Source organism: Amphiprion ocellaris, chromosome 1, assembly GCF_022539595.1.
Source record: "Amphiprion ocellaris isolate individual 3 ecotype Okinawa chromosome 1, ASM2253959v1, whole genome shotgun sequence".
Lineage (NCBI taxonomy): Eukaryota > Metazoa > Chordata > Actinopteri > Pomacentridae > Amphiprion > Amphiprion ocellaris.
In genome coordinates, this window is record NC_072766.1 from 13,936,435 (window position 1) to 13,959,889 (window position 23,455).

Consider the following 23,455-nt stretch of genomic DNA (forward strand, 5'->3'; position numbering starts at 1 on the left):
AAAAAAAAAAGCCCATATGCCAGTCACATTTTTGGGCTTGGAAGGTAAATTGCACATACGTTTTTCAATTTTCTGCCACTTTTGACTTTTGCTCCACAACATAAGTGACCCTTTATTTGACTGCATGTGTTAGGGTCCACTGGAGTTTACAAAATATATCATCAGCAATAAACAGACTTGCCCAAAACGTATTGCATCTCCTACATTGTGACTGAAATGCATCAAAATGACTTAAGTAATTAAAATTATATTATTGCTCGCAGAAATTTTAAAAACAACAGACAAAAAACATTTTTTTTTACATACAAAACCTTTATGTCTGTCACATTTTTGGACTTGGATGGTAATTTGCACTTTAGCATTTCCGCTTTGAGACTTTTGACTTTTTCTCCACGCTATGAGGAAGCATTAACATGACTACATTGGTAAAATCCCATTTTAATCTCTGATAATAGATCTACAAATGATTTACTAAACATAACAAACAGCATAGAAGTGTTCTTCAGGTCAGCTCCAGGGCTATGGGGCTCCTCGGGCAGCTTCTGTATTTGAAACATAAATATTTATCAAAGTCAGAGGGCTTGGTCAGCAGGGGTATTGTAATTGCTGGTTTGTTGATACTGATGAGACATTTATTTTTATTAAAACTATGTTGCGGTCGGTTAGAAAAAGGCTCATTGATAGGCAAAATCTGACGATGCAGCGTAAATGCATTTCATTATTTTATTCATGCACAATTCATGTTTTGCAGCAGGACATGGCTTTAACGAGCACCATGTTTGTCCATTAGTTTGAAAAACAAAATATACAGTACATCATGCTGTTAAAAGATAACACAGCCAAATGTCATTATTTTAAAACATTATTAGATCAACATTTACACATCCCCAAAGTTGCCACTTAGCATATTTGTCACCTCTGGACTAAATGTGGTATAGGTAGATTAAGATTGCAACTACATATTAACATGATGGCATTACAATGTTTGGATAACAGCTGTTGGTAACCTGACAATCTGAGGCACACGATGTTCATGAGTATCCACGGCTATTTGCTACGGTGCACTAAACAGAACTGGATAAAACACATCAAACTGTATGACATAAGTTCACAGTTCTGAATAAAAAGAACACCTATTTCACAACACCCACGCCGCATTTCTTTTCTGGTTTAACAGTTTACACAAGAAAATGCACTGCATGCTTTGATTATGTATCTGTTGCCAAGATAAGTGTTTGCAAATTGTGGTTTCAATTGACTAATAATTACAAACCCAGAGCCGGCCTACACTCTATAAAAGAGCATAGTTACGTATACAGAGTGATTGATCTGATAAGACAAAGTGTGTCAAAGCTGTGGTGGTCTAAATATCTCAAATTCTGTTGGACTCGTTTTTAAAACAAGTCTGTTAAACTCTGACATATTACTCCAGATCCTATTGAACAATAATTAAACACTGTACATTTTTAGTTGCTATATAAGCTAATAAACCAATGCTTAGAAACAGCAGCTCGGTGAAAAGCTACAATTTGAGTACAGGATATTAACTTCAAGACATATAACTGGATGCTGAAAGGCAAATTTCTGGTCAGTACAATTTTTGATTTTGTCATTGGAAGCTGTAGTTAGAATCCTGAAAATTTAAAACAGTTAAACATATGGCAACTTTAAAGTTTATCGTTTTGCAAAGTTGGCAGTAAAGGTTAATGCAGTTGAGGCTTTTAAGTTATTTGCAGCCCCTGCATGCATGACCACCAACTGATAAGGTGGGTTTACTCTATTGGGTGTTTATTTGTATATTTATACAAGTAGACACACACACACACACACACACACTTGAGTGAAACATACATACACATTGTTCAGTACATCCAATTTCAGTATGAATGCAAAAGTTCAATAAAAATCTATATATGTACACACACACACATATATATATATATATATATATATATATATATATATATATATATATATATATATATATATATATATATATATATATGTACACACACACATATATATATATATATATATATATATATATATATATATATATATAAATAACTCCCAGATGGGTATCTAAATACCCTGTTTCATTATGTAGTGCACATGAAAGTAAAGACACAATAGCATAAACACAAAACCAACCAAAGACAAAGACGAGAAGCTACTTGTAACACTATGATCGGGCTTTCTTGATCTTGAGGCAAAGTGCAACATCCAGTAACATCAGGTGGTCCTTTTTTAATAGAGCTACGCTTCTTTCACATCTGATATGTCGTCTTGTTTGCGTTCCGTCATTCGGGCACATCGAGGACAAGTTGTGGAGTTGTCATAGTAACAATCTCTAAAGAGACAGAACAAACATCGCCGTTCTTGTTACATAATATATCATAACAATGGCATCCCATTGGGAATGGTGTTTTATTTTAAAGTGACAGTTCAGTGTTTGGGCAACTGGACTATTTTGCTACTTTCAGACAAACTCATAACAGCCTTCCTTATTTCTTTCTATGCAGTTTAAAAGTGTGTTAATCTTACGTTAGATGAGACCCCCAGCTGGATGTCTCTGGGATTACCAGTAGCTCCACTCAAAACCTTTGCAGTTTTAAGGGTTTAATTTAATTGAGTTGTTTGTTGTTTATTTGCATAATTTTTCTTCACAAGTTTTTTTCATTAGTAATTTAAACATTTTCGGCAATCAAGTTACTTGCAGGAGTTTTCATTCTGATTGGTTGGTGGTGACTAACCTGTGGAAGACAGCAGAGCAGTCGTGGCAGACTGAGGTGTGACTGTCAAAAGGGAAGAGGATGTCTCCCTCCTTACAAAGCTCACACACAAATCCTTTGGCCTGACAACGCTGCACATACACAGACAAAATAGTAGAGAAAGAGAAGACATCACAAAGGTTTTATGTTTTCCTTTGTTTCTTTGGAAAACAATATTAAGTAAGAATACTACTGACTAGTTCGTAATAAATAGATTAGGTGTGTGTATTCCAAACACACTAAATTCAGTAGTATCATCAGTGCTTCATGTAAACGCTCACCTCACAGTCTAGTTTGATGTGCTTTGCAAATGTGGTGTGGATCTCTGTGAGGGAGCAGCTGAGTCTGCCACTGGAGATGTCAATCAAATCCTGTAGTGAGTACATGTCATCGTTTTCAACGAAGTGCTGCCGATCTTGTAGCTGATGAATACAAACAATGACAACTTTTTAATAAAAATTATTCAGTGTAAGGCGGGGCAATAATGAAAAACAACTAGCACTGTGATATTTAGTTTTCCTGTAATATATAATTTGATGTGAAAAAATACATACATTGTTTACACTTGAATAACTCCATTTACAAAGATTTTATCATTTTAGAAAGATATGGGTCATTTTGTAGAGGGGTGAATCTACATAGAACACAGAAATAATCAAAAAAGGTGAAACAAACATTTGGAACCATTCACATAAAGTGTAGCACTGGCAAAGGCATCTATCTACATTACTTTTTTGCTTTGGATGGTACTCAGATCTGGCTCTGGACTCACACATTTTGAGCTTAATAGTGCTGAAAGAAATGGTCAAACAAATTAGTTGTGTTGTCTCACGTGTTGGCTACAATGGTAAGGCACTGCTGACTGAATACCTGCTTTTGTCAACACCATCCTTTCTGTAACCAAAACATTTCCATGCAACTGATGCTGCTTTTCCTTGTGCAACCAAATCTTCCTTTTTCATGTTTCTCTCCTGGTTACATGTTGAAGCTGCATGTCAACAAACTTTGTGTTTTGTAAATGATCAAGTTGAAATGAAAACTCAGTCTATAGAGGAAAACATTAAATTGGAGAAAATGATATATCAGACAGATTAGTCATGGAAAATGACAATGGCGAGAGTTTAATTTTTGCATCAAGCAACAAAAAAGCTATAACATGATGTGTTTGAGTTCATTTGGATTACTTTGCATTTCACTTCACACAATGTGACCACTGAGCAGGTGCACATTGCATCATTGATGCTAAAATGATGTCTTTTGCAGTCCTTGCTCGGTGCATCATTAAACATATGCAGTTGATCTGAATGTCGTTGGCCTCAACTTTGCTGAGAAATTAGATTATTTAAGCAACAAGCAGGAGTAATCCAGTTGGCATTGCTCCTCTGCAGACAATAAAAGTTAGCTTCATGAGCAGAATATCTTGACAAAGACAGGCACACAGAACACATTTTACTTTTTTCTTGACCTATTGGCAGGTTGTTGTTTTTTATTTGTTTTGTGCAAATGCTGCCTACTCCTAAACTACTCTGAGGAAAAAATTTAAAACAAATTCATCTGGTAATGAAGTTGAACCAAGATTAGTCAAGTTAATGTATATAGCCTCTCTACTCTCATACAGTGTATGATCAGGCTGTACATTAACAACCTCTATCAATTCAGTGCAAGCTTTCCACTTCTACCACATGCTGGTGCTGTTGCATCATAGTACCGTGATACCTACTGACCACAACATTAAAACCTCCTGCATAATACTGTGTAGGTTTTCCTCACGTAGCCTAAAAAGTTGCCACTGTAGAAGACACTTGAACTACGCATTGCAAAGTCATTTTCTTATTTGGTGAATAGGTCATGTAAATAGTTGCCAACCTGTAGTAGTAGCCGAGCTTCCATTGCCTCTTTGCAGGTAATAAAATAAGGTTTCATCAACAGAATATCTTGACGAAGTTTCTGTGAAGAAAACCCCCAAACACAAAGACACACGCCACTGTCAGTCCCATTTAATGCACTGAGTTGCTGTTTATTTTCTCTCTCAGTTCATGTGCTAGCAGTATTTGAAAAAAGAGGTTGATTTTCATTTAAAATAATACCTGAAATAAAAGACTGTAACAAAATGCTGAGATAGCTTGGGTGACAAGACAACTGTAACAGTCACTACAACCAGAGACACTTTTAAAGGACGTTCAAGCTAAAATTGAGTACAAATCTGTCACAAACAATTTATTTACTTCAAATTCCACAACTTTTTTTGAGAGTCTTTACCAGTGTTTCCAAAAAGTGAATCTACTTACCCTGATCTCAACTAGTTCCTCCACAAAGTTAAAAAGCAGTGGGTTGATTTCTTTTAGCCTCAGCACAGGTCGTGACAACATCAGTGCCAGGTAGCGCATTGAAGAGCGGCAAACCTGAAAAAGAGACACAAGTCAGATCACATACTAATTCCTGTTTTCATAATAAAACAGTGACCTGGGTTAACCCTGCACTAGTGGACGATGCGTATCCTCTGACCTCGACTCGCTACCCTCATCCTGACATGAATTGAACTTGGAAGTTGGTCTGATGATGCCTGGCTTTCATAAACAGGATAAATTCCTACATCTGAGTCATTTTCTGAAACCTGGCAAGGCTTCTTTTGAGCCACAGAGAGCCACTGTCTGTTTTCTGATTATGCAACTTTCCTGATAACTAGTCAATTAACTTGTTTGGTGGTGGGTCCACAAGTTTTATATTAATATAGCATGACTGCAGTCTCATCAGCATGTTCAGTAAACTCATATCATACATTCCTTTCCTGTTTTGTCTCTTTGACAAGAATCTTCATAGCCTGACTTATGAAAGGATATATTACATAGATAGATAGATAGATAGACAGACAGACAGACAGACAGACTAAACCTTTATTGATCCCGCAGTGGGGAAATTCACAACTGTATTCTTTAGTGTATTTTTGTGTGGCTGTTGAGGGTACCTTGCGCGGTTCAAACTCCCAGTTGTGGATGACACGAGCTGGGACGATGGCTGTGTCATTCCAATGGCATGTGCTGCAGTAATACTGTCCCGTGTAGTCACACTGTCTGGCCTCACTGGGTACACCCCCTGCAAAAAAAAAAAAAAAAAAAAAAGGAAAGCAAGATGCAACTATAATGAAAAATACATTTAGAACAGTCTGAATAAAGATTTTAGTAAATTATATTGTGTCAAACATGAACAGCAAATTCCTATTACGTCACTGTAAAGATGTGAAGCAGATGTGTATTTATATACAGAGCTCTAGACTCACTTTTTCACTGGTAGCACCAGTGCGACCAATTTTCTTGTTTGGTCGCACCTCCCACCTTGTCACAGGCAAAAATACATCACTTGCTGAACATTTTCTTACGGACAGACACTGCAATTTACCAATGTTCCCTTAACGCCCCATATTGCAGGCTGTAGTTGCTGCTGCTTGGTAGCTGCAGTGCTCAGACAGGTGTGCGATCAAAAATGATTTTGAAAAGAGTTAAACTATGGTCTTCTAATGTCAGATCTGTAAAGATGAAATCAAGACATTTTTTTCTACATGCACTCTTCACTATGACCAATGCATGTAGGCGAACTCCGCATTTCATGAGAAGATCGCGTTTTTAATCACAAATATCACAGTACACTGAAGCTGGAAAAGTACTTTCACACTGCTGTGGTTAACACAGTAGCTGCCTGTGCCGGTTAGAGCGACACCAATACAGCTCAATGATCGTCATGCACTAGCACAATGCAACCACTTCAAATTTTAACTGACACTGTCTCAAAGAAAGGTCACAAATGCAGCCATTTTGGTCACAGCCTGGAGCCCTGATATACAACACTGACAGGCAGGGTAGTTAAAGGAAATGTGGAATTTATGTAGGTGAACCACAGATACCATGCTTTTTTAATTGAAAACCCAGTGCTTGCATTTTCCACAAGGCAGATTATAAATGGTTCAGTCAGAATCTGGTGTTTTATGCTACTGTTTGCTTATGTGGCCTTAAGTCTTAAGCAGAAAACTTCACCTCTAATAACTAAACACTGACAGTACATTTGTACTCACTCAGTGAAATAGGAGTGCGACATTCTGCACAACGGTAGTCTTGCCGGTCTAGTCCTATTTCAGGGCAGATGCTGAGCTCGTACTCTGACTGGTGGCTGACCTTCGACCTGACACAGGGCTTGGTGATCAGGTTCATACACTTACTATGGCAACGATAGTAGCATCCTGGGACAAGAAAGGGATAATTACATGTCATGACAAAGAAACTATTTGGACCGTTGTTTAAATTCAGACAGAAACACAACTTAACCCCAAAGTGTCCATGTGGAGCTTTGACAAAAAAGTGAGACAGTGCGGTTGCACTTGAATGTTTAGGTCCCATTCTGTGACGCTGTGCTAAAGTCTGAAAGCACAGGAGGTCTCAATTTTGAACAATCAAACAAAAATGTGCCATATTTTTCAATGCAAAATCTGATGTTTTGTCTCTGTGGCACAAATATCTCTACAGCGCCATTATCAGCTACACTCTATAGTGTGTCTCACCTGTACAAGTATACCAAGTCTGGATAAGGCCCCAGATGATAGTGCTACACTTGTCACAAGTCTGTTTCACACTCTTGCTCTTTTCCTTGGAAAAACGATGCTCCAGGAGAATTCTCAGATTAGGCTCGTCCTCCTCGGGGTCCTGTAAAAGGACGAGTGCAAAAATAGAGGACATAAATCCATATCAACAACAACATGGCTGTGACAAAGTCCATGTACAGTTAAATAAGGCATGGATATGTAAGCATTTCTGTTTTCCTCAGAATTGAACACAGTCATTTTTCCTTATGGTCTCGCCATATGATCCTCCCTAAAGCATAAAGAATAAAACATTTCTATTTCCTAGACAAAACATGTCTGTTCAATTTAATCAGATGGCAATAAAGCTGCTTTATTCCAAAACACACAGTGCTTTGGGTAAATTCCTTATAATTTACAACATTAGATGTAACCTTGAGCTGCTTCACATGATACAGTTTCAAAGTGACAAAAAACATTTCATGAAAGAGGATGTAGATGCTTCATCAGTTCCCAGAAACATTCCCATTAAGTCAGTTAGATAGTTGAATCTGTGATATCAGAGGGACTGTAAAGGCCGAGACACTGCTGAGTTATTAAGACACGGAGGACTTCCTTTAAAGAGAATCTTAGCTAAGGCACTCAGAACGGGCCTGGAAATAAATCAGTACAAGAAACACAAAGTTCCAAAGTCACACAAGATAATCATTAATGCTGTCTTTTCTATAAAATGCATTCAGCTGGATCAAATGGTTTATTTACTTGAGCGTCATTCAAGACACTACACTGTAAATAATATTGTACTTTCTATAGATGAAAGAAAATCTCAAGATATGGAAACTACACTATTTCAAACACCAAACTTTATGCAGGAAGTTTTAGATCTCTACCAACTTGTTTATCAACTCATCAGTCTCACCAATGTCTAAGAAGCCAAAGGTGCTACAGTTAAAGCTAATGAACGCTTTTATTCAAGATGAGTTATAAACACAGCAATCAACTTTTAAAATTCAGAGCCCAGCAGGTTTTCTTAGAGTATTCTTCTGTCTCACACTGATCACTACTCATAAGCATCACTTCTCATAAAACTTCTTCATAAAAGTCCCAACCTTAAGTTCCTGCAGTTTGAGACGCAGGTGAATGAGTTTCACGACAGTGTCCTTTTGTCTCTCCGAATGTTCTGGCAGCTCCAATATCAGCTTCTTACACTCCTCTATGGCCAATTTCAGCTGTTCAATGTCGGACGCCACAAAAGAACCCTGTAACAGCAAGTTTAAACAAACCAGGAAGCAGAAAGAAAATGTCTGTATGCAAGCACCTTCAGTTTGGCAATATAGACAGTTTGACTTGCTTTGAAGCATTATTTAGATTTTGACTGAACTGCAGGAAAAATACATTACATACCACAGGCCTTGAGAAGTGGTCCTCAGCTAGACCGAGATCCATAGTCCGATCTGAACTGTGGGTTCTGGTCCCTGAGAACAGCTCAGGTCTTGCTTCTGAAAAGAGGGAACTGTGGCATAAGGCACTGTCCTCGTAAGCATACACGCTATACCTTGGCGAGTGCACTCAGTCATGCATGCTAATTTCATGCACATGACTGTGGTCATTCAGGAACATTCTGACGCGCTGACTCGCCACTCAAGAATTCCTTAAGGACAACAGCGGAAAATGGACAGCTGAACAATACACTGGTAATCGTCTTATCAGAGCTGGTAATATTTAACCAGGTCAGCTGACAAGACATCTGTGTAAAATGTCATTAAAACTGTTGCTCACCAGGCTGAATGAACTTTAATGTGCTGACCACTGTTACTCTACATGTTTGCAACCAGGCTGTTTCAAACTTAATCATTTGATATGTATCTAAGTCAATTACACTGCAGTGCTAGCATTTTCTCTCTCTATATGGACAACTAGCACAACTACTATCAGCTACTACTGTTGTACAAACCTGAGTTTCATCTGTTGTACTGTATGACCGTGCCTATGCCATGTATTTTTATGCTGATCTCGGGGGCAGCAGAGCAAGACAAAGACACAACTCTTGACACCACCTTAAAAACTTGTTATGGTGAAAGTCATATGACATGTAGCACAATATGACAAAAGTAAGGTATTCATTCTCTTAGCTTTGTTGTGGTCTGTGCAAAGTCCCAGTTAACAATTTTCTGTGTATCTACCATTTTGCACTGTCCAGGTAAAATTCTAACAAAATGTAGGACAAAACCTTTGCTATCAGCATGAATATACATGTACGTACATACAACTCAAAACTAGGAATAAACAGGGAACATTGAATTATGTGTAAATACATTTAAAAAAAACATAATACTACTTAAAACAAATTCAATTAAAACTGGCTGTTTATTGCTATATCTGTTATGGATGTGTCTTGATATATGGTCATTTTTAGGCTGTCTCTTGTCAACTCGTGGTGTTTCCAGTTCCCCACCTGTCTAGAGTTACAATGAGATCAAATTCAAAAATATTTGCTAGCAACACTTTCCCAACACACAAAATCTGATCAGCCTCTATTCTCTATGGACATTAGAGTTTCATTTTCAGCAAGTATACCTTTTCAGGTTCTGCTTATTTATATGAAAATATGAAAGGAGAAAAAAGAAAAGGTTAAATATTGTAAAAGCAAGATGCAGTGCTAGGTTCAAGATTGCCAATCATCTGAAAGCTTTGGTAAATCAATACTGAAAAGAAACCGTGATTGTACCAATTGGCAACAGTGAAACCTGAAATTATTGGCAATGAGGCAAAGAGCAAAGTGAAATTGAACAGAGCAATCTAAAAACAAGAAACATAATGACACAAAATTTGAAAAGACAGAAAACGTAGGTTTAACCTTTCAACCGACACATTCTAAACTACACTATTCACATAATTTAACAAACCTACTTTCGGTCTTTCTGAAAAAGTGCACATAAATGCAGTCATTACCTGTGTGCACCTCCGAACAAGACATGTTGAGTGAATTCAGCTTCTCAATGGGAGACAGAGACGCAATACTGAAGGTGGGAAACACTCATTATACCAGCAGAACGAGCACAGCTAACTGTGAGTCATTCTTGACTGTCAAAAGGGTTGTGATCAAACCAAAACTATTCGATTCTCAAATCCTAAAATACAGGAAGTATTACTGAAGCACTGTGTGCACTTAAGCTTTTCATTTCCTCTGGTTCAGCGACACCATTTCCAACTTCCTTTTCAATTAGCTTAGTGTTATTCACAGCAGTCCTGTGTACTTGTTGTTTGTTTTAGGATCTGTTCTACGATACATGAAAACTCTTTAACTGCAGTAAATAATATGTTGATGAGGAAGTCAAAGCTCTGTACAGTAAGTCATACTGATAATGTTTACCTTTGATATTATTATAAGACAAGCAGAAATAATCTCCCACTGCAGCACCCATTTGTTTAATTAAGTAAATGTCACCAATATATTTATACTGTATCCCACTTACACCAGTAGATCATGAAAATGTGTAATTTTCATCCTCAAGTTCTTAAAGCAAACAACTCACAGAGAGCTGAGTATTTTATCCTCCTCATGACAGACCAGAGTCAGGGAACATTTGTACCACAAGGATAATTAAAACCCTAAATTAACTGGATCTTCTTCACAATCTAGTAAAAAACCAAAGCAGACAAGATGTATTTCTTAGCCAAAGCCAAAATTTGCATAATTAAAACTGGATACGATATGCATAATTCTACATCTGATGATTGATCAGGATGAAATCAAAACTGAGATCCCATAATTGAGGATGTGACTTTAAGGCTATACACCCCTGGTTAGTAATAAATTAGACGGTAAGTCAACAATATCTCTGTTTTTTCTTGAATTAAACCACAAGTGTGTAAACAACTGTAAAGTAGTTCATATTATACACTTGAGATGTTTGTGTCATGATTTGCCTGTGATAAACTGTGGAAAACTTACCGTGTTGCGGCGGCGTCTTCCCTCCTTGGGGACCATCTTCTTCCTCTCCTCGGTCAAAGGGATTGAGGCGGGTTTGGCGGAAAAGTGCAAGTCTCTCATCATACTCCATTTTATTGGCTACATCTGAGGAAGACAAAAGACACTGCAGTCAAACTGAGCAGTTTGGTAAATTCTCTTGTCTTGTGTTTATGAATTGATGCAGGAAGAAGGGCCTTGGCTGCCTTTTAATGGGAGCTGGTTAGCTAAAGTGTCTTCTTGGATATTGCTTATTGTGCAGCGCATTCCCATTGAGATCCCTGTTCAATTGTGCTGTCCTTTAGTTATCAGATTGCTGCTCAGAGGCTATAAAATCCCACTCAGAGGACCTAACAAGTAAATGAGTTCCATTTTTAAAAAAAAATTACATCATATGTGTTGCATGAAAAGCAGTGCCTTATTTCAATGTTGGTTGAAATGAATCTCATATACTCACTGTGCTGCTAGTACTACAAACAGAGAAACAGAATCATATAATACCTTACACATGGTTAAAATCTGTATGTCGTAAATGAGTTGCATTTAGTTTTGTACTTGTAAGGTATGAGGACTTGTGTAGGCATGGTCAAAATATTATGCAGCTGCAAGGAGAATTAGAATATTCCAACTTTTAGGACCTACTCTCTAACACAGGCTACATTTGAGATACACTGCACTTACTAAAATGCAATTAAAATCTATTTTTAATCAGGCTTTTTAATCTGACAAATAATGTTGTCTGGTAAATGTCTACATCTTTCAAACTGCAAACCTGTATTGTATTCCTTAAACCCTGATGACATACTCAGGGTTGGTTTGTGTTTTGAAGACATCAAACAGCTGTTTGACAGGCCGACTTGTTCTCCCTTTGACTAATAAGCTGCCTTTGACATGAAATATCTGCACAATCCTCACTGGGACCCTGCTTTTTTTGCTCCAAATGCAAACTGAATAAAGAACTGTCATATCAAGACAGTTTTTTTTTTTCACAAACACAATAAAATATGTTTAGTAAAAAGTTAATAATGGATGGGAATCTCCAGCAAATGATACAGCCAAAAGATAAAATTCCCAAAAGGCTGTGGGACGAATTTGCTAAAAATGTATGTTAATTAAAACGCATGAAAATAAAAACCCACAGCGAAATCAGAGCTCTCTGATCAAATGATCAACAGAGTTCCGTGGCTGCAAGGCAGGAATTTGTAACAGATCCAGACACACTCCACGCTCTTCATCCTATTTTCTATAGCTCGCTTTAAATCCGTACATGGGATCTAGTGAGGACAGTGCAGACACTACAAAGCGTGAGGAGCATTAAGTTGAAGCCTCACCTCACCAATGATAACCAATCAGGGCTGCTGTTGACAGTCTCCTCTTCTAAGCGGCAACCTTGATTATAATTCGCCTATTACTGCCAAAAATGCTAAAACTCCACTAAATTAGAGCTATATATAACAGAGCGAATCGACATCAACACACAGATGTTAACAAGCGGCTAACGCTAGCTAGCCGACTAGCTTTAAAACTAGCAAATCATCTGTTGTTTTGATGCTAACGTTTGCTAATTTCACGCGGCCGTGTTGTCGAAAGCTTACCCCGTTATTGGCCGTATTATCATCGGGGAACTATCAGCTGTAAAAAATATATAATGTGGTCGACGGTTATGGTAAATACAAACAGCTCTCCCCGTGTTGTTTTGTCCCTGTCATCAGCAACATCACAAGGCAAAGCGGCGTCAAGTTAGCCGTTGGTACAACGGCGTTTTGCGGTTATGGTTTTCAAAATAAAACTGTTCATTACACTGGTGAAATCGCATTATATGGGTAGTATGTGGAACTGAACTGTATTTAAAGACTTTGTTTAAACTGTATCTGTATTTGAACTTAATAGAGCTCTTGTGTGATTGCGGTTTATTACGCTATATATTACTTTGTATGGAAGCAATGTCTTAGGCTTTTACTTTGAAAATTAACCAATTATAGTAGGTACCTTCCAAGGGATTTCCTCAATGTGACACAACACTTTGAAAGTGTTGGCTGCATGTGTCAGTAGGACTCCCTAAGAGCTTCCGTAAAAAGCAACTGGACTTCTCTTTTTGTTTCTTGAAGATATTTCACCTCTTATTCAAGAGGATGTTTTAGTTGTAACTAACACACAAGTGGGAATGTTAGTTAAACTCCCAGATTTTACAACAATATTTGTAAAATTGCCAGGTAAGGAGTGATTTAAGATGTTAATGGTGGTGAAACACTGGAGAGAGATATCAAAATTGCATCATACATACGTGATAAGTGGTGTAGATCCCTTGCTCTGTTTAGTTATGGCATTACCAGTTTAACATTAATGGCTTCCTTACCTCTTCTCTCAGTCCATCTGTCCTCTCTGTCCAGAATGTGAACATTGCTGTCCTCAAATGAGTGTACATTATCCTGTAGATGCAGGTGGACAGCTGAGTTTCGTTTTGTATTGAGCAATGCACCCCCAGTCTCCCCTATATATAGGTCTGTGCATTGGACTGCATACATAATGTTGCTCAGCTTGTGTTGTTTCATCCTTAGAGTGAAACAGGTTTTGTCACTCAGTGTGTTGTGTTTGGAGAAAATTCCTCTAAGTTTCTCAGATGCACAAGGATTCAAAGAGATGACAATTTCATACTGAATTTCAATAGGTGATCGCTTAAAGAATAAAAAGTACAGTTGCGCTACAAGCACATTTGCCTTTTTAAGCTCTCAATCAAGTGGGCATTATTCTAAATACTGCCATTTGATTGTTCAGTTGCATCAGACACACTGGTAATGTCACACACTTCAACTGTTTGTAAAATAGAACATCGATACTTAATGATGCAAATACAGTATGTATTGTTTATGGAAATACCATAATATTATAACAGCTTGTCATACAGTCTGGCATGCTGTATCTTTAGAAACAAAATGCAACAATAAATTGAACATCAGAGTTACATAACATCTACATGGAAAATACAGCTGTTCAAATCTGTTAAGATAAAAATACAGTAGTTACTATTCAATGTAAAAATTGTAAGTTTGGCCTAGCAATTCCAGAGGAATCGCCTCTCCTACAGGTGCCAAACATCAGCCAAAATAGTGCCTTAAAGAGAGAATGTGTCGGCCATCACAATGAAGATTACTTTTTAAGTTACAGTGGCATCTTTCTCTTCAAACATGGCAGCAGCCTTGTCAGAACCTGCTGTAAAGTAGGCACCTGCTTTTAAAGCCCTGTTTTATGTATCAGTCGCTGGTGAATTAGATCCTTTGTGCCAAACGGAAAACATGTTGTACCGCCAGGTGTTTAAAAAAAAAAAGTAAATTATTGCAGATGAGGATACATAGTGTAGCCTGGAGAAAAACAAATGGTCTTTGCTTATAAGACAGACATTGTGTAATAAAAAGAACACAGTTTTCTTGTTAATAAAAAGGTCTTCTGTTCTTCTTGTTAGGTCATTAAATGCTGTGTTAAACAGGAGCATACGACCCACTTCAGACACGGCAGCAGTTTTAATATCATTATAACATTGTTTAAAGAAAAATATGATCTACACTGACAACAAAAATAAGCAACATTTATATAATAATAATAATAATAATAATAATAATAATAACAATAATAAGGCTGAGCAGTTAAAATTAATTAATTAATGGTTTTGATTGTACAGTCCTTTTGGAAATCTATTCTGGAGGGATGAACTGCCGTCTTTCCCTCACTTGGTGGTTTGATGATAGTCAGAAGAGGATTGTTTAACATATTAGTTAAAATTTTTTGATGGTGACTGTGAGGGACAAAGCATGTAATCACATCCTTTTCATAATCATCAAACCTTTTAAAGATCCCTCATAAACTACAGATGGTTTCACAGTCATCTTGGAAGAGACTACTCCCATCAGGACAGAAATGTTTCATTTCACAACTTTGCATTGATTTGCAGTCTATAAACATCAGAACTGGGCCACTCATGTCTAAGATGGGGTTGATAGTACAGATGGACAAAAAGATATACTTTTAAACCAATTTTTGAAAGCCATGGGACAATTTCTCTGCAGCAATAACCATCTAGAAATGATTATCTGTGCAGATAATGAATTATTTTTAGACATAGATCAGTAAGTGTGACACTGACTGTTCAAAAGTTCAAAAATCCAGCAAGACTAAAAAAAACTTAAATATTGAAGTCTATGACATACTTTTTCATGACAACTTTATGGAATCATTTCAAACAATTAAGATGCTTAATTTCACCCTTGAGGACAAGATGCAGATTTATGTTTGATCTGACTGGAAATACCCCATTCCTGCAATTCTACTTATTTCCAGGGCAGTAGTTCAATTTGATCATGAGTTTAACAGCTGAGCATTTCAAAACACGCCTTTGTTACTTGTATCTCAACAGTCCCACAGTCTGCCGAGAGCTTATGTTTTCTTGTATAGTTTTTTATTAATATGCGAAGCAGAAAAAACTTGCTCATGTTATATGTAAATATCTTTAAGTTCTAGGTTGTCTAGTTAAGTATTGAAGGGCATCTAAACAGACGTTTTCACACGGAAGTTAATGAACAGCAGATTTACTTCCACTAATTGCACTACTTTATGTTCTCAGTCCTGCAACACTTGACCACTTTACTTTGTATATAGTACCTTTTTTTAAAAATTATTTTTATTTTATTTTTAAATTTTTTTTTTAGTATAGTACATTTATCTATTTTTATTCCTATTTGCACTGCTGCTAATTGTCATGTTCTTCCAAACAAATTTCATTGTACTTCCGCATAATGACAATAAAGTCTCTTTATCTTATCTTTAACCTTTACACTGTATCTATTGCTATATTTGACACTTTTTGCCGTAGTGCAGTCATTTCTTGGAGAAAATGGAAAACTTATCTAGCTAGGGTGCACAGCAAATAACTATACCCATATGTTAACCAAGCATGCAGCGATATGTAGATTTACATGGAAGCAATAACAAGAGGACAAAAAATAGAAAAAATATATTTCAGAATGATCAAAAATAACCCCGCTGTCACTATGCATTCACCAAGCTCCTGTTTTGGTCCCTTTATTTGGGACAAACATATAAACAATTTCAATGATTACATGCAACACTCGATCCTTCTGTATGATAAGTGAGCAATACAGTCCTGCAGGCTGCTAAGTTAGTTTACATGGGATGCAGGCAGCATGTTTCTTAGTTAATATGTGTTGAACCATGTTTATTTAAGGTGATATACTGAAGCACAGAGTCTCATCACCGTACATAGAGATTATTTTCACCAAACAACCAGAATGTACATTCTTAGTTCTATGTAACAGACCCACAGCATGACAGAAAAACACAGACAATTAAATTATGCTGTTAAACTTACCATAATACAAGACACCAAAAGAAGAATACAGTGGATTATTCATCAAAATCACCAGAAAAATGACACTGACAAATATGAAGGATTAAACTGATTGATAACAGGGGTGAGTGTATAAACCCCAGCTATATTACTCAGCACCAAATACTTTGGAAAGCATTATTTAAAGTACTACAGTGTATGACAGCTTACATTATTGACAGTAACATCCAGATTTGTCCCTGCATGATAGTCTTGCATGGCCAGCTTGGTCACAGGACCTTTTTTCCCCCTTCATTTGGAAAAAAAATGTCCTCTTTTAACTTAAAAATCCCTACCCCACAGCAGTAAGTAGTGAAAATAAATATGCTGAATGGCTCACATGCAGATATATATGACTGCATTTCAGTTTGTATAAATGACAATGCTAAAAAGTAGAAAATGAAGGTTCCATTTGTAACAACAGGTCTGTAAGGACCAGTTTGTTTTAGGATAGTTTGATTTACTGAAATTGTTAATGAAGTACTGAAGGCAAAAGTTAATAAAGTTAAAGACTGTTTTTGGTGATTCATGTAACCAATTTGTTGGACTTTCATCTGTGCTGGTTACACTGGCAAAAAATGTCCAGTAACAGAGGTTCTTTTCTTCCTCTCTTTCTTTCAATTCTATACTTAATCAAAACTTCCTCACATGCCATCTGGCCCAATGCTTCACTTCTTTGACCTACATAAGTATAAAGAGGCTTGAAATCTTTTTGAAACTCCCCATTTTACACATTTCAGAGAACAGCACAAGCCTCCAGATGTTTAACTTTGACATGCCTCCTTTCAAAAACGTTCTTATGAATGAGTAACAACCCAAAGCAGGCTGCTCATGTGATGCTTATCCTATCCTTTACCTTTATTTTTGGAAGAGTAATTCACATGCAACCCTACCAAACACTGCAACCAAGGACTACTTTGTAAGTTGGCTCATTTGTAAAGTATTACTCTTCTAATATTTCATGTGTTTGCTCCTTTTGAGCCAAGCTAGAACAAATCAGCACAGTCACATCTATACTATACGGTGTTTTAGCAACAGTAATTTCAACTTTAATGATATCGTGTGCATCACCATCCATTCTTTTTAGAATAAAAGGGCATGAATGGCGTTAAGATAATGCCAGGAGCAGAAAAAGTCCCAGCCGCAGGGGATGACAGTCATGGCAATTAGGTTTTTTTTTTTTTTTAACGACACATCAAAAGCCTAAAATGTCATAAAGTTCTTTGCTGTTGAATAATAATTAAATTAGATCCACATAATATCATAATTTAAAGGTGACTTCAAAGGGAAGTAACCTTTCATTTTTCCTGATGCCTTAAAGTTTGGTGAAGATGAGACAGGTCACATGTTTCGACACTTCATTAACAAACAAACAAAAAAAGACAAAAACAAAAACATGAGTTATAGAAAAAAAAAACAGCAAAAGACGCAAAAAACCCCCAATCCTCACAGTTACAATAATTTAGTCCAGTGTTTGAAATCAAAGAATATCTGTAACTTACGAGACTCATTTGCCAGATGACGTAATTTTTTTTTTTTAAGTGTAACAACAAATAAACCCTCAAATAAATCTGAAGCTGAATTCATCATTTAACGTGCACAAGTCTTTATGAGAAGAAAGCTACAGTCTTGGACAGTGTGGCGCACCATCTGCCAGTTCAGACATGACCTCAGTCACGGCTCGCCTCAGCTGTCACAAAGTACATTCAGGGGAAGAGAACACTGTCGATAACCCGATTTACACTTGCTCTTGCTCTGTCCTTGAATTTACATTATTTCACACGCCAAAGCACCAAGAACACAGGACGAGCTCCTGCAGGGTTTTACGCAGCTCCTGGCTCCGGTACGCGTAAATGAGCGGGTCGATGAGCGAGTTGCAGATGATGAGGATGAGGAAAAGGTTAAAGTTTCGGAAGAAACAGTTGCAGAAGGGGCTGGTGGGGCAGGCGAGGATGAGGATAAGGTGGAGGAAGAAAGGGCCCCAGCATAAAATGAAGACCCCGAGCAGGATGGTGAGGGTGATTGCACCCTTCATGCTCGTGGATTGACGCCGGCTTTTGTGGAAAGCCATAATGCGCCGGGAATGCACGTGTGCCAGGAGAAACATGTGCAGGTAGAGCACGGCGTTACACACCAGGGTGATGCAGAAGAACGTAACCAGGCACACGATGACGGCGTTGTCGGTGTGATACACGATGAAGAGGATGCTGGAGGTGATGCTGGCCAGCCACACCACCACGATGATGATGACGGCGCGCTGTGTGGTCATGATGCTGTGATAGCGCAGCGCGTAAAAGATGGTGATGTAGCGATCTGCGGCTATGGTGCACAGAAAAGAGAGCGATGACACCACGGAACTGCAGATCATCACGTCGATGACGTTGTCCAGGTGGCGCAGCATGCCGGGGTGCACGTCCATGAGGCGGTGGTCATTGAGGAGCATGAATATGGTCTCCACCACGTTGCTGACGCTGACCAGCATGTCGGACACGGCCAGGCAGCAGATGAAGTAGTACATGGGCGAGTGCAGGTTGCGGTTCTTGATGATGGCCATAATCACCAGGATGTTCTCCACCAGGCTGATGAGTCCCAGCGCCAGGAAGAGCTCCTGAGGGATGCGGATCTGAACGCAGCCCAAGTTCTGGTCACCAGCCGTGGAGTTGGTTTCGTTGTCATCCAGAAACTCATGTAGCGGGCCGAGCTCCACATGGAGGATAGAGGGATAATGCACCGACCTGTTAGTCATTTCCATGTCTGGCCTCTTCGTGATAGATCTGCGGACTGTCTGTTAAACTTCAGAGTCAAACTTCAGGAAGTTTCATCGGTTGTCTCGGCGGGCTGGAGGATGCTTCAGCATCAACTGTTGCAGATCGACTTTGCCGCTCAGTACGATGCAAAAAAAAAAAAAAAAAAAAATAATAATAATAATAATCATCCAGACAGCTGTTTAACTGTGAAGCCTATCAGCGCGTTGGCAGTTTAATATCCACACAGCGTCTCTAACAGGTTGATGAAACGTTATTTGTATTTATTTAGGCTATTAAAGAGAATAAATAACTCTTTATTTGGAGGAAAAGTCCAATTAACGCACAGCAGCGGTCGGGAGAAGTGGCGTGTGAAAAGTGCGTCTCCTCATCCAGCCTTCTTCTGTTTTATTCATGCAGAATATCCGGTTGGGAGATCCATAAAATGTCCTGCTCCATCTCAAAAATTGCAGATTACGATTTGCACTCTCATTCTGCACTTCATCCGTCCATCCGCCCAACTGCGCGCATCAGTTCAGACTGTTCTGAGCAACATGGTGAGAGTGAACAAAGACTGTGGCACCTCTAGAATTAGAGGATGAGTTTCTTGAGCAGTTCTCCAAGTGATGCTGGATTCTGAATGACTTCAGGCGGCTCCTCCTCTCACACAAACGTCAGCGGGGCTGTGGTTCTCTGTCGGCAATGATGCACGAAGTGTTAGGTCAAAAGGGAAAAAAGGCAGAGGAGAGCTGAAAATTGGTGGGTTGATTTTAAATGTTCTCTCCCTTCGTCTTTTATCTTTTTGACATGTTTATTCGACTGAACAATGCCATTTTTTTTTTTAAATATTTTTTTGGCCTTTTTGTCGGCTTTATTGGATAGGCACAGTGAGAGAGAGACAGGAAACAGGAGAGAAGAGTCGGGGAAGACATGCAGCAAAGGGCCGCGAGCGGGAATCGAACCCGGGCCAGCTGCGTCGGGGACCAGCCCCTGTACATGGGTCGCCGCTTAACGCGTTGAGCTATACGGACGCCCCGCCATTTAATTTTAACAACAGCAGCGTCAGATACTTTCTCTCAATAATCACTTTTACGCACAAAGCGCAACGTCACCACTTCATCACTTCTTTTTGTCGTTTCTTTCTAAAAGCTCATTCTTAAGAAACCCTGTATCTATTTCAAGTGTATAAACCACAGCACCAGTGCCTATACGTGTTAATTGAGAATGGTAGTAGTATCTGCAAATATAAACTTTGTCCACATTTGTTGCAGAGAGGTTCCTTCCCAAATAAGTTTTGGAAGGATTCCTACGTAAATGACTTTAGTTGAAAATAAAATGAGACACCTGCAGTTTAAATGGCCACCTTAATTTTTTGAGCAGAACCACCTCTTTGTGTTTCAATGTTTGCTGCCCGAACCAAAAGGACAGCAACCTTGAACATCATCCACTTGATTTGTTAAACCCAGATAACCAGAACCTTCATCTGAACTTTGAGTCTGGAATGAATTGCAGCACAAATCAAGGACTGTATTGCCTCCATCCCTTACATCAAAAATACCAGAGGGTTAGTGACAATTATGGACAAGAGAGAGAATTAGTCACTCTTCTAGATTTGAGTTTCACTCACTTGATTTCTCAACCTTGTAGACCTTCTTTTGCTTTATATAAATGACCAAAACAGCTCTGAGCAATTATCTGCATGGGTCAAAATCTGCAATTAATGTTGACGCTTCCTTCCCTAAGACATCCAAACTTAAAGTCGCTGACAATAACTTGTTTGTGACTTGGACTGAGGGAGGAAGCTGAACCGAGCACGGCAATCATACATGAAGCTTTCAAAATATGTGTTAAGTCAAGTCCACTTGACCTTTGGAAATAATATAAGTGGAACGATCCACTTGGCTATGTATGTAAAATGTGATAAGGTGAGGTGTAGGGAGTCTTGCTTTTCTGAGTCTCCAATAGGAGTGGAGATGCTTCTATGCCTTTTTGGTGACTTCTGTGGAGTTGATGGAGAAGGACAGGTCATCAGCGAGGTGTACTCTCAAGAACTTAGTACTGTTGACCCGCTCCATGGTGGCACCGTTTATAGTGAGTAGTGTGTGGGGATCTTTGTCAGACCTTCTGAATCAATCACCATTTCTTTTATCTTGTCCACGTTGATGGTGAGATTGTGGGATCTACACCATCCTGTAAGCGGACTCATGATTGTCAGTGATGAGACCAACCACTGTTGTATTGAGCGCAAACTTAACAATGTGGTTGGTGCTGAATTTAGCTGTGCAGACATGTGTGAGCAGGCTAAACAGCTCAGGACACACCCCTGGGGTGAGCCTGTGTTCACTGTGATGTCAGACTGGCCACCTTGACCGTCTGCTGCCGCTTTGTCAGGAAGCTGAGTACCCAGTGGGAGGTTGCAGTCTCCACACCTAGCAGCCTCAGCTTTTCCACCAGCTGCTATGGAATGATTGTATTAAAAGCTGAGCTGAAGTCGATGAAAAGGACTGTGGTAAAGGTGTTCTTCCTCTCCAAGTAGGACAGCGTGAGGTGGGGTGTGATGGAGATAGCATCTTCTGTGAATCGGTTTGACCTATATGCAATTTGGTTCAGTTTTGCTGTGTTCTTTATGCGTTTCAGAATTAGCCCTCCAGACATTTTGTCACAACAGGTGTGAGGGTCACAGGGTGAAAGTCATTTAGGCAGGCTGGGTTTGACTTCTTTGGACCAGAAACACTTTTGAGGCAATTTAGTACGCACTGACATTTGATTACCAATACAGTCTAACTGTCTGTGTAGCAGATTGGAGTCACATCAGACATCTTCTGAAGCATGAATCTGAAAGCCTTGCTATACAGCAGAGGGATCACATGAAAAGACCTCACAACCTCAACTATAGCTCCAGGTGATTTAGAAACAATGACCTCATTTGACCATCAAGCACAGTCACTGCCATCATGTGGCTCACTAAGCAACAAAATTTAGTGTATGGCAGCTACATCATGTGTTGAGAGATCAGTATCTAAAGAGTTTGTGTTTGATTTTATACTGCGAAGCCTTGAACTCAGTTTAATATTTAGCACTTTTAATGAAAAAAAAGTTTCTTATTGTGACTGAAAAGGTCAGAAAAGAGGTGCAAAAATGGGTTTCACATGATATCCTTGTGGCATTGGGACATGTTTTTAGTTTGAGAGGTTTGACGATAAGATTAAAATAGGAAACACTGGGAAAGATGCTTTGACAAGGTGACATTATATAAGGGCTTTGCTCACCGTCAGACATGTTAGCGTTCTACCACAGAAAAAATGATCTGAAGAACCAACGAAAGATGAGTGAAAAATTTGGATGACGGTGAAAAATAATAAGTGGAAGTTAAAAGTCAAATATTTTCTTGGTGCCAGGACAGTTACAGCCTCAGGTTTTGTTGGAGCAAATGAGGCATCATTGGGTAAGGTCATGAGTATCTGAGTGAGAGTGCAGGGAAGTATTAAATTCAGTTTAGAATTTAGAAAATATCTGCCATACTCTTGGGCTCAGTGTAACTTGATGGACAGCAGCAGATTTCTGGAAAAAGTTTCAGCCAATTCTCTGCACTGCTTTATTGGGTAAGCCATAAATAACTGAATATTGGCAAGTCAACTCAAATTGAAATGTTGGAATCAGTATCAAACATAGTGAGAGAGGGAGGGAGCATAGCAGAGCACAAAAACAGCAGGCATCCCGCAATAATGATAAGATTTACACAGGATTACAATTAAAGTTTGTCAGTGAAAAAATTGCGATAAAAGCTAAAAACAAACAAGTATTTCTTTTTTGGGAAATGACTGAAGATTGTATAAAACACATTTGATGGGGGGGAAAGAAAAAAAAGAATCTGCACCAGAGTTGAGGGAGTTTAGGGGAGCGATTCTCATTTACATATTGACATTGATTTGGTCGACGTACAACCGAGTGCTGGGGTCTTTCCTCTGTGAATTCATTTAGTAAATGCCACAATTGTCAGAAGGC

At 38.5% G+C, this 23,455-nt stretch overlaps 2 protein-coding genes across 6 annotated transcripts; both read right to left on the reverse strand.

Moving 5' to 3' along the window:
* Positions 1-316: 316 nt before the first annotated feature.
* def8 (differentially expressed in FDCP 8 homolog) lies at positions 317-13,047 on the reverse strand. 5 transcript variants are annotated; one of them, XR_002746896.3, is made up of 13 exons: positions 12,904-13,047; positions 11,294-11,416; positions 8,743-8,837; positions 8,448-8,597; positions 7,321-7,462; positions 6,838-7,002; positions 5,737-5,864; positions 5,060-5,173; positions 4,638-4,718; positions 3,053-3,193; positions 2,754-2,863; positions 2,152-2,350; positions 319-542 (listed from the first exon to the last, which is right to left on the reverse strand). XR_002746896.3 is itself a non-coding variant. In XM_023283271.3 (12 exons), exons 2-12 carry the CDS (start codon positions 11,400-11,402, stop codon positions 503-505), a joined length of 1,275 nt encoding a protein of 424 aa, XP_023139039.1. In that variant the 5' UTR covers positions 11,403-11,416; positions 12,904-13,047; the 3' UTR covers positions 317-502. The 5 variants fall into 5 exon arrangements, 4 of the variants coding, with proteins under 4 accessions (XP_023139039.1, XP_054865977.1, XP_023139037.1 ...); XM_023283271.3 differs by lacking the exon at positions 2,152-2,350 and having other exon boundaries at positions 317-542; XM_055010002.1 differs by lacking the exon at positions 319-542 and having other exon boundaries at positions 2,043-2,350; positions 3,053-3,142.
* Positions 13,048-16,298: 3,251 nt separating this feature from the next.
* Positions 16,299-23,430, reverse strand: mc1r (melanocortin 1 receptor). Its single transcript, XM_035954224.2, has one exon. The coding sequence runs from the start codon at positions 19,456-19,458 to the stop codon at positions 18,484-18,486; it is 975 nt and encodes a 324-aa protein (XP_035810117.1). The 5' UTR covers positions 19,459-23,430; the 3' UTR covers positions 16,299-18,483.
* Positions 23,431-23,455: the final 25 nt, after the last annotated feature.